Genomic DNA, 12,324 nt, shown 5'->3' with positions numbered 1-12,324 from the left:
GTGTGTAAAGTCTATGCTATTTATTTGGTTCAGGGTTGGACTTGGACTTTTCCCTGGTTTGTCTCGGGTCTTTCTTTAAAAAAATATTTATGCATGTAAACTGGTAAATGGCCCATGCCTATTGCGGACATTTCTTTGGACCCCAGAACCTCTAATGTGAACACAGCAATCATGCTCGGATCCGTACAACAACTCTGAGACAGCCCAAACGAGGTGGTCTCGGCCTGTTTGCACACAAACTCTGGAGCGGTTCGCTATAAGTGTGACAGCAATCCGACCCAACGGACCAAGGAACAGGCTATCTTATTGCTTTAATAACCATGAAAATACCTGAAAGCTCTACGGTGCCAAATTCTGGTGAGCACATCAACGCCATTCAACCCCAAAACGCACCTTTTCCTTATCAAATGTCTTTTAATTGCTTTTCTCCGCAAAAGCTACACAAGTAAGGGCGGTTTCACATTTGGTGCGATTGCCTGGTCCGAACCCGAGTTCAATTGCTCGTCATTGAAACGACTTTAGTATGTTTGCAGCAGACAGACACAAGTGCGTTTCTGTATTATTTCTTTGAAAACAAAACCAAAGGTTTAAAAAACAATGAGAACAAAAGTCAAGCAAGCATTCTATGCATTTTGTTGTCAAGGTAAATGCACGCACACAAACACACACGTCTGTTTTGGTGGGACATTATATATAATACGTAATTAACAGCGGTTCACTTCCGCGATTTGGTACGATTGCGTTCACATCAGCAGCGAACCAATCTGGAGTTCACCTGAACCGGACCCCAGACCACCCTTTTTAAGCGAACTCGAGTATGTTTTACGGGTGCGCACCCGAGTTCGGAAGACAGCGTTCACATCATCCAAATGTACCAAACTCTGATGTCAATCGAACCCGGGTGCGCACCAAAAATGCTAATGTGAAAACGCCCTAAGAATGTTGTCCTGCTTGAGTTCTGATTCCTGCTTAATGCACAATGAAGAAATATACCACAGTTACCAAAAAAGCCACACAATAATCCATCCTGACGGACAACTTTGAGCAGAATCACAGAAAATAAACAGATGCACATTGACGAAATAAAGGAAAGTTTACTCGAACGTGACTTGTATTAACAAAGTCTTGTTGGTTTGAAAATATTGCCTTGTGAATGCGAACCGAACCAAGATGAAATTGTAACATTGTAGCACTTTAACCCCTGGGTTTGTAACAAAACAATAGTTCGACAGGTCTGAAAACACCCTTAGACTGCAAAGTTCAGCCGCTGGAGGTCAATCCTACATACAGCTCCTTTAAAGAGATCATGTATTTGTACCTTATTGCGGGTGGGCTGCTTGGTTTCACTGTCTGATTGCTCATCATAACTCTCAAACTCACTGGAACCCCAGCCGTTGTCTATTAGCGCAGACTCGCCAGACCTCTGCACATCCTCATAAATCACATCATCCTCTGAATAATAATACAAAGAGGTATTGGAAGCAGGAGTTAGGAGTAAGTATCTGGTATCAGATAAATCAAAATGAGACAGTTGTTAACACAGAAAAAGTGCAAGCTACAAAGCATGTGGAGTAAATCTTGAATTTAATGACTTGAGTAGATTTAAACTTTGCAAATGTCCCATTCTACATTCGACCTCACTGAGATACAATTGAGATATTAAAGAGGTTTATCATACTTATATGATGTCACTTTTGTCAAATGGCTTGAACATGACATCGTTATTCGGACACATACCTGCACCTAGAGAGGTGATGTTTTCACAAGGCACATCGTCGTATATGACTTCTGAATGAGCCGTGTTCATCTGAAACTGTTCTGGAGATGAATCCCCCTCCGACTCAGAAACAGGTTTCCCTATAGGAGATACATTTTGACTCTTTCACATTGCTTTATCACATAAAGGATGAAGGACACTTAATGATAATATTCACTAGATATTGCAGCATATTCTACTCATATAGGGAGCAAACAATAGGTTGTTTAATGGGCTGGACACTGGATTCGAATCCTATTCTAAGCACCGTTATTGCAAACATTATTTGTATATTATTTGTCAGAACTTTTGCATGTTTTAAAGCACAATATGGATTGAGAAACAACAGTGGTTCTCAAACTGGTGGGCCAAGATAGGTCCAGGGGGCCCAGTTTTATAAAATACAACATTTTATTATAAATTCTGTGTAATTAAACCTCGAAAACAACAGCACTGTTGTATCATTTATGTCATGTTTTGATTAATTACATTTTTAAGTTTGAGATTGTTTTATGTCATGATTTTTCTTTGGGGGGGAGTAAAGGGATGCACCATACATAAGGGGAGAGAGGGGCACACGCCTAAAAGTTTGAGAACCGCTGAGAAACAATATGGTTATAAAGTCCTTTACCACAGATTTGTGCTGTCATTCTGACAAAAAACACGTCTACACATGGATGCTGGATTGACAATACATACGCTTGTCATAGTTTAAATATTTCTGATAGTCTTTTTTTACCTAATGAGGTATCATGCTGAGTCTCCCCCACAGAAACCCCTCATAAACACAAAAAAAGACCTCAAAGGGACATATTCTTTCATCTGTTTAGGCTCATAAATATATCTGCAGGTTAGATCTTGACTACTGTCTGAGTGCATTTAAAATTTGGAGGAACCATTTATTTAGATTGGGGTGTAATAATAATTTTTGTCTGTGCAGGTATAATTGCATCTACATTTCTATATAAAATCATCTTACGTAAAGTACATTGTGTGAAAATATATTTTGATATGATATATTTAATATTGACCAGGTAAGATCATGCCAAAAAATGATAATAATGTGAAATGAAATTAAACTTTAATGTTCCTAATCTACATTATGCAAAGTTAGCCTGGATTTAATTGACAGGCTCACATTTTTCTGTCATTTAAAGAAATAATCCAGGTTTTACAGAAATTAAGCTCCATCTCTGGCATAAAAATAACTCAATAAAAACTGCATTGATTATGCACCTACAAATTACATGGTTTCTGTTTACAATTTAAAAATATATACAGTGTAATTTCTGTATTTGCTCCACACTTGGAGACGCTGTTTGTTCAAACGCTTACTTATGCTACGTACACACCAAACGCGTAGCATCACATTGCTCGCTATAGATTACTCGCGGAATTTAACTTTGTGTCATGCGAATTTGATGTTTGGTGTGTACGTAGCATATTGGGGCATGCACACCAAACGCGGGGCATCGCGTTACTTGCTCTAGGTTACTTGCTCTAGATTACTTGCGGGATTTAACTTCGTGTCATGAGAATTTTTTCGCTTGAGTTGAATATTTTCAACTTGCACGAAGGCACGTTTGAGGCGAATACCGCGTGTTTTTGCAGCAAAATTCGCGCCATTCGCATTGCCCCATGCGAGGACGCGTCTGATCGCATATTTGCATTGACTTTGTATGTAATCTACCCGCGCAAATCGTTGAACTCGCGTTTGGTGTAAACCCGCAGTTATGCTACTTACACAACAAACGCGGGACATCGCGTTACTAGATTACTCGCGGGATTTAACTTCGTGTCATGCGAATTTCTCGCTTGAGTTGAAAATTTTTAATTTGGGCAAAGACGCGTTTGAGGCAAATAGTGCGTGTTTTCGCGGCAAACGTGCCACCCATATCGCATCATTCGCATTCCCCCACACGAGGGCCGTTTCTCAATGTCAAGGATACTTCCTTGGCAGGACTAGTCCTTACAAGTCACTTCCTTCAGAGGCTAGGCAAGGCTCCTCTTAAAGTTAAATGGAACTGGCTAGCAAGTGCACGTCATTGCGTCATTGCGTCAATAAAAGGTGTGCTTTCGGCGCTGCGCACATCGGATTGTGGGTGATTTCAGCGCGCGAAGAGCACGAAGGATACACATATGCATCTTTTCCTGTATATAGGATATTTCTCGAACGAAGGACTCAGTCTTTGGCTGGAATTCCGAGGATCCTCGACGTTGGAATAGTCCTTCGACGACCGTCGATGACGTAGCATCCTTGAAATTCTGGCTTCCGAGGATCCTTCCTTGACATTGAGAAACGGCTGAGGACGCTTTGATCGCGTCTTTGGATTGACTTTGTATGTAATCTACTCACGCAAATCCTTGAACTCACGGTTAGTAGAAAGCACTGCAAAGAAACTTGTATTTAACTCTTTGCTGCGTTGAAGACGATGTGACTTTTAGCATAATGTTTCACATTGTTTATTAGACTGAGGACAAAACAAGTGTAGCATAGCACCAGCCCAGTCTCACGGAGTTGCGTATAAATAGCACAAAGTGTAAAAATCGTGCAATACATACGCCAAATTCCACTTTGGCGTGCATATGATACGCCAGTCCTTCACATTTACGTAAACGGTGCATCTTTTTTTGTTGTTTTATTTATTGGTTTCTCAATTTTTTTGCTTTTTTTATCATTTTCGCTTGGGTTTAGGGTTAGAACAACTTTTTGTTATATAAAAATGACATCCTAACCCAAACCCAAACTCTAACCCCAACTCCAAGCGACCATGGCTTAAATATGGACAAAAACATGGAGAAACCAGTATATAAAATAACCCCATTAAGCAAATCTAACCCTAAACCCAAGCGAAAATGGTTTAAAAACAGAAAAAAATTGAGAAACCAATGAATAAATCGACAAAAAAAGATGCACCGTTTAAGTGAATGGGAAGGACTGGCGTATCATATGCACGCCAAAGTGGAATTTGGCGTATGTATTGCACGATTTTAACACTTTGTGCTATTTATACGCATCTACGCGAGACTGGGTAGGTAGCACTGACAGAAGTACATGGAAATAGATGCCAGCTACAACACTCATTACTAGTGAGTGCATTGCACCATCACTATACATCAATACAATGTGACGCAATAGATCTATCTATAGCCCGAAGCAACAGGCCCTGGATGAAAAATGATTCTGACATTATCTTACAAAATACTCTACAGGGATGTCAATTATTCCTGCAGGTGGGTAAAGAACAGGGTTGCAAGCAAATAAGTCAAATCAAATTAGCACAGGGTTGCACGGCTACTCCTACTATCCTGGGCAGTGTACCTTTATGTAGTCGCAGAGTGAGCTCTGAAACCACACTGAACCATTCCTGAGAGCGACCCGGTGCTGCACACACATAGCAGAGACATCTGCCGTTCAACAGCCAAGGGATACATTTTTGAAGTCACTTCTGTTACGATCACTGAATTATTGGTCACTTCTTGGCTTTGGTTATCAAAACCTCTCGAAATGATGCAATATGGAACATGCAGAATTTTTCCACTGAAGATTACGCAATTTGAGAATAAGAATTACAGATGTGCACATACCGATATTTAATTTATATTTATTTTTGATTTTGTTTGCATGGTTGTGTGTTTGTGTACTATATATTGGTTGGTGCTCCACATGCATAAAAAAATAGTGTAAAAATCCCCCCACACTCATTTCTTATTTATTTTGCTAAATAATAAATCATAATCATGATACATAAAAAAAGTGTGAATTTGCCAAGGGTGAGTTGTTTTCTTCCCCTGTGAGTCTGGATTTGATTAACCGCTGCTATTACATCTGTGGTTCCATGCGGATTTGTGCGTGCTGCATTAATTAGAATATAAAGGAAGGTATAGCACAGCTCACTTCCAGAGCCAACAAACCTGTCTTATCATGTTTGTCTATAGCTTTCTTCCTTATAGCTGTGTAGAGGCACTCAGGGGCAAAGCCTGCACCTGGAAATTACATTGTCAAATTTGTCAGATTTAGGTGGGGTGGTGAACTGTCCTAGCAGACTCTTGGAAGGACATGTTTTGATCATCCAGACAGGCCAGCTAGATTATTTTAAATAGGTTAATAGGTTAAAACTCTGATATTTTAATCACAAATAATGCAAATAGAAGTATAGTACCTTCATTAATGTTACTTCTTTTCCCAATGTTCGCTGGATTTTCGGTTCCTCGAGGCTCCGCTGAGACAGAACTCCTAAAACGTCACAAGAATGCAGAATTATTGATATACTACCTTTCCATGTTTACTTTTGTTAGTCACTGTTTGTTAGATGATCACATCACAAGGCCACTAGATGTCACTGTAGACAGGTCAAGTTGTTGGATAACTAACAGTGAGAACAGATAACAGGTAAATAATCAACCTGGGCTCATGAGAGCCGACAGTGGGAACTGAGACATCTGTGCTACAGTGCTGGCAAATACTCATTTTAAGGAGAATTTGCTGCTAAACACAGTAACTGCTTATTTATACATACAGATATGTGGATAAAAATACAAAATAATAAAACACATTTAATATTTACATATTTTTCAGGACTTTGCTAATGTTTAGTATGCACTGACCCAAACAATACATTGCTGTACTGCTGGGTATCTGAGGTCATTATATAATTTGGGTAAAAAAAAACTTGTTCCCAATTTTAAAGGAATACTCCACTTTTTTAAACTCAGCTCCCGTAGAGTTAAACATTTGATTTTTACGGTTTTGGAATCCATTCAGCTTATCTCTGGGTCTGGCGATACCACTTTTAGCATGATATTACGCAGCTCCTGACAAAAGTCCCCTTAGTAACTTTCAATAGCAGGGGACTTTTTTCGGGGCACTGTAATATCATTGCACCTGCTGCCATGGTACGGCAGCAAAGTCCTTGATTATTAAGCCGGAATGGGAGTATAGTTCCTAGCCATATCCTAGCAATAACTATTTTTTATTTTTCGTCGGTCTTAGTACACAATGTAATTACAGAAGAGTCAAGTTTTAAATAGGAAAATTGTATAAACTCTTTGGTCATTTTTGCGCGCGATGCTAATGGTCTAATCAGATTCAATGGATTATGCTAAGCTATGCTAAAAGTGGTACCGCCAGACCCAGAGATCAGCTGAATGGATTCCAAAACAGTAAAAATCAAATGTTTAACTCTAGGGGAGCTGGAAAATCAGTCTATTTTTTTGGAGTATTCCTTTAAATCTGACTTGGCTCATGTAGTTTTAGAGAAATAACAAATACAAATGTTCTCTACAGAGGACAGAAATGATTTACTAGGTTTTAGGAAACTGGCCAAAGATTGTGTTAAAGAGGTAGTTCACTCCTCAAAAAATGTTGTTATCTTTTACTCACCCATCATATTGTTTTAAAAGACATTCATCATATTTTTCCTACTATGGACGTCACCTTCAATTGTGTGCTTACCATCCTTTATCAAAATATCTTAATTTGTTATTGAACAGAATAAAGAAACTCATACAGGTTTAGAACAACATGAGAGAGAGAACATGATGACAGAAATTGTAACTATCCTTTTAATACAGTCTTTGCCCAATTGATGACCCAGCCTTCATCTCACAAGAATTCATACATATTTTATGAGTTGGCTAATTCGTATGAATGCGTATGAAGTTAATTATGCAAAAAAGTGCGTTTGTCACATTAAAAAGCAATAACGAAACCCCATCTCTAACCACGCCTCTAACCCCAACGTCACAGGGGCAAAGACAAATTGTACAAAAATGTACTAATGTGTTCATACGAATTAATACAAATAAGCCACCTTGTAAAATATGTATGAATTGCAATGAGATAGCGTCATATTAGGGCTGGGCAAAAAAATAAATTTTTCGATTAATAGTTTTTAAAACGTGGTCGATTCAGAATCGATTCTCAAAGAGCAGAAACGATCCCCCCCCATATTTTTTCTGCAAACATTGAAGTAAGATTAACATTAATCAAATTACTAGTCTTCTTCACAAGATGTCACCCTCTTTTTTGCCTTGAGCGATGTTACCAAGGAGCGAGAGGCGAGCCTGTCATTCTTTCATTTAGTCCTTAAAATGGCAGTTTTGGGTGCTTCATCGACGTTGATGCCACCTTCACATAAAAAGTAAGAGGTATGGAAGCATTTTAGATTTCTCTAGTAAGATGACGACGATAGTGTTGTGGCTTTTAATTTCTTTTTAATAATTACCCACTTGTAAACGTATGTCCACTGTTCTTTTTTATTAATATAGTATTTGTATTAAATCTATATTCATTGAGTTGAATTGAGAATTAAATATATAAAAACCGACCGGAGATCCGGAATCGAAAATCGAATCGATTTGATAGCTTGTGAATCGAAATTGAATCGATCTGGAACATCTGAATCGGTACCCAGCCCTACGTCATATGATGATTCTTATTGTCTATATGAATGGGAATACATGTCAAATTAACCACAGTACACATATCTCATGAAATATGATGTGTGTGTTTACATAAAGATCCTTCTTACCCATCAGGAGATCGCCTGGCCACTGTATCTACAGACAGAAGAAAAGCTTTATCTTTAGCTTTAATGAAACAGATGATCTGACATTCAAAATGTCAACTTACACAACAAATTACACAAATAAAGTATCGCTTACGCTCACTAACCTGTATGTGTCACATGAGCATGCGTGGAAATGTCTTGGTCGTCCAGACCAGCAGGGGTCCCTCCATTCATTTCCTGTTGTGTGACACTCTTCATAGCTTGACAATAAAGTGCATTTGGATCTGTGTGTCCTTTAGTGCTGTCTAAAAGTTCATTGTCTACATGAGGAGCTCCTGGTTTATTTTTCTCCTCTGTTTGATGCTCATCTTCACTGTCATCAAACTCAAACTTCTCACCGGTTTCTTCATCTTCGCCATCCTCGTCGTCCTCCTGCTGGGGCATCTGAGTCACACCAGTGACCACAGACTCTGAAATAATAAATAAAAGGTTGTTTCAACTGGCCTCAATATATATATATATATATATATATATATATATATATATATATATATATATATATATATATAAACACTGGCGTTGCTATCCAGGCAGATGTGGTTGCAAGTGGGAAAAGACGGTCCCACTTTATATGAGGTGTCTTTAACTAGTACTGTGTACCAAAGATTTTAAATAAAACAAGATTGGGCACTTCTGTTACCATGAATGGGGGCAATGCAACACTCAGGCAATGTATATATGCATTTTTATGAAAGTACAACTATTAACATAGTTAATGATATCTAATATAAAGTGGGACAGAGAAGTCCATCTCTAGTCATGCATTTACACATGTGGGTTTTAAAAATGTATGTAAACAAACCTCTGTATTTTTCAATGTACTCACTAAGCCACAGTAAAAGCTTTAGTACTGTGCAGTAACAATTCACAGCAACATGACAGTTCAGTTTCATTTAAAAGCACAAAATCAAAAAAATAGTTTTAGGATTCACTACACAGTTTGCATTCCAGATTGTAAGTCAAAAAGGGGAAAAAAAATATGTTTTGTCCATAACACTGGAGACAAAAGCCCACCTCCCTGTGAGTCATCATTTGTTCAAAACAACACCCAAAAACTAGAATAGGCAGACGTGGCCACCCGCCCCATAACCAGAATATTGTTACAATAGACACAGGCGTAATGTCACAAATCCTTTACTCTCCCAAACACATCATACCACAAACATTGACTCAGTAATATGTCATACATATAGAAACAATCTTAGGTTTGGTTACATGCACCAACAGTATAAACCTGTGAGCATGTTTTAACCTGAATCTATAGTATGTTGTATCAAGTTTCATAACGACAGGTATAGACGACAGCACCATATCAAGTCATTTTTGAGCAGTCATATCCATGTACAAAAGCAAAGGAATGCACATTACAGAGTCTTCAGAACTAAACTGAGAAAAACAAAGCATGTGATCAGGATTACACATGCAGCCATATGGTCTCTGGAGAAAACATTTAACTGAAAGTACTTTTACTAGTACATGTTTTAACTTTCAGTATGAAAGTAGTTTAAAATTGCATAGCAGACTTCATAATGGGTGGCAAATTTTTGGTGGAAAAGCCCACCCTTCTCCTACAAACACATTTTACAGACTTTACAGCCAAAGTACAACTGACCTTATAAACTGACATCAGTCACTTATCTCAATATAAACTCACATGACATGAAAACAGCTCCAAAGTTCAATGCTCATAAAGATCAGACAGGTGCTGAACAACACTCATCATAGGCGGCTAAACAATCCGTTACCGTGTCTCTTGTCATCGTCTACTTCTCCCCAGCAAAAGTATGACAACCTCTTAGATCCTGCCAGGTGGATTTTAGGTGACATTAGAAATTTAAGCGACTGTCCCATGCAAGCGGTCTCCATGACTGCGAGGCGCATGAGTTTGTCTAGGGCAGATGGCATATGGAGTTGCTGTAATGCAGCATATGGTCGGCTGTGTAGCCCTCAAGCAGTTTCTCAAGCTCTCTGGAGATTAGGAGGGTAATTCTTTATGGCCTCAACCAGGTACACAACAGTTTGTTTCCCAACTCGTAATTTACTCTGCAGCGCCATCAGTAAGGCTCAAGTGACCCTTCAACACCAAACCATAATAACTAATAGTGTACTGAATTCTGAGCATCATCATAAATATGGGAGGTGTGCGCATTTATGTGAAAATGTGAAATCAAACTGAGGTGGAAAAATTAGATTATGAGACCTTTTCACAGGTGGGGTGACAAAACAACAATCACTAATGTGCGAGAGTAGCACACATAACATACAAAGTGTCATTCACACTATTTGTAATACTTTCACACACAACAATTGTTAAATTGTGACATATCATAATTTTTCGTCTATTAATATCTCTGTTTTTTATGTTTAACAAAGCAAATCAGAAATACCAAGTACCACCCGTTTAAAGGAAAACACCACCGTTTTTCAATATTTTACTATGTTCTTACCTTAACTTAGACAAATTAATATATATCTATATTTTTTCAATGCATACACTTAATCTTTGTACAGCGCCTCGTGAATGTGTTAGCATTTAGCCTAGCCCCATTCATTCCTTAGGATCCAAACAGGGATGAATTTAGAAGCCACCAAACACTTCCATGTTTTCCCTATTAAAATACTGTTACATGAGTAGTTACACGAGTAAGTACACTTCGTCCTTGCCGCACAGTAACATCACTCCTGACTACTCCCCCTCTCGCTCAAACTTCTGTCAATATTACTGCATCCGAGGTCGAAGTGCTGCAAACTAAGTGCTCTTACGCCATACAATATAGTTCTCATTTTTATCAGTTTAAAAAATCACCACATTTTATGTTGTGCCACCATACTTACGCATGAAACTTTTATTTTCTTTAAATAGGGAACCCATGGAAATGTTTGGTGACTTCTAAATTCATCCCTGTTTGGATCCTAAGGAATGAATAGGGCTAGGCTAAATGCTAACACATTCACAACGCACTGTACAAAGATTAAGTGCACGCATTAAAAAAAGATAGGCATGTATTAATCCCTCTAAGTTGAGGTAAGAACATAGTAAAATATTAAAAAATGGTGGTGTTTTCCTTTAAGTACCCCTGTGGTACAAATAACCCAAGCTGGAAATGACTGTTGAATGAGGTTTTTTTACAATGTGTACACCAGGTATAGCAGATGACGTGTGGGTCATTATAAAATTTTGTGATTATGTAATTAGGGTTTATGCTTCTTTGAAAAAGCGCACCCTATGTGTCATGTCATGCAGAAACAGCCTTTGTTTGGGCCTCATTCATACGTCACACTTTGTTCGGGGCTTGTTTATACCACAGAGTGTCCTGAATGGTATGATGTCATATGCACCTCCTTTGGCACAACTACAAACTCGTGTCATGACTAAGCAAGCACTAATGGATTTGGTAAGTTTGTAATTAAATCAAAGTATGTACTGACCTTTTTGAGGAGGGTTAAAAGACTGTGGAGATTCCATCAAGTTAGTTTGTAGTCATGTCTTCACTCCTGTGAAAGTAAATAAGAGATATGTTATGAAATTTTTAATGATTCATTCAACATATAGGATATCTTATATGACCTATACTGTGCTTTTTGTATAAAGATGATGCTAGACTTGTAACACTCCACATGTGGATATCTGTGAACTACTACTACTGTTGTAATTAAAATGTTCCTTAAGCCATTAATTCCACATGACTAAAGGAGTTGTAAAAATGTAAAAATGTTGAATTCCTCAACAGCTTGCAGATACAGGCTTGCCTTTCCAGCTGAATCCTCCCACAACTACTCCTCCCACATTCACAGAAGAAAAACTGCATGTATCCAAACACAGTTCAACCCAAAGGAACACTGGGGTGAAACTAAGAAATGCTCTGAAGAAATATTAGCTTTTCGTAAAGGGGTAGTATGAAGAAACAAAGTTTTTCTTAAAGGGATGCACTGTAGAACGAATCTGTTAAAAACAACACATTAGTGTTGATTCTGGGACAACACACTAAATGCGTT

General features: G+C 38.3%; 1 protein-coding gene across 5 annotated transcripts in view; it reads right to left on the bottom strand.

The window, feature by feature from the left end:
- The window catches only part of arhgef10lb (Rho guanine nucleotide exchange factor (GEF) 10-like b), a 53,048-nt gene that overhangs the window by 35,865 nt on the left and 4,859 nt on the right, over nucleotides 1-12,324 (bottom strand). For 4 of the 5 annotated variants that reach the window (XM_073875190.1, XM_073875188.1, XM_073875189.1 and 1 more), the window contains 8 exons: nucleotides 11,758-11,823; nucleotides 8,433-8,738; nucleotides 8,290-8,317; nucleotides 5,920-5,993; nucleotides 5,672-5,743; nucleotides 5,079-5,141; nucleotides 1,738-1,857; nucleotides 1,319-1,452 (listed from right to left, as the gene is read on the bottom strand). In XM_073875190.1, the coding sequence (XP_073731291.1) occupies nucleotides 1,319-1,452; nucleotides 1,738-1,857; nucleotides 5,079-5,141; nucleotides 5,672-5,743; nucleotides 5,920-5,993; nucleotides 8,290-8,317; nucleotides 8,433-8,738; nucleotides 11,758-11,794 (834 nt within the window). In that variant the 5' untranslated portion in view covers nucleotides 11,795-11,823. Of the gene's footprint in view, nucleotides 1-1,318; nucleotides 1,453-1,737; nucleotides 1,858-5,078; nucleotides 5,142-5,671; nucleotides 5,744-5,919; nucleotides 5,994-8,289; nucleotides 8,318-8,432; nucleotides 8,739-10,073; nucleotides 10,225-11,757; nucleotides 11,824-12,324 lie in introns of those variants that run through there. The other variant, XM_073875187.1, reaches the window with a different exon arrangement.

This window comes from Misgurnus anguillicaudatus, chromosome 13, assembly GCF_027580225.2.
Source record: "Misgurnus anguillicaudatus chromosome 13, ASM2758022v2, whole genome shotgun sequence".
Classification (NCBI taxonomy): domain Eukaryota; kingdom Metazoa; phylum Chordata; class Actinopteri; order Cypriniformes; family Cobitidae; genus Misgurnus; species Misgurnus anguillicaudatus.
The sequence above is the reverse complement of the archived record's forward strand: the minus strand, read 5'-3'. Positions and strand labels throughout refer to the sequence as shown.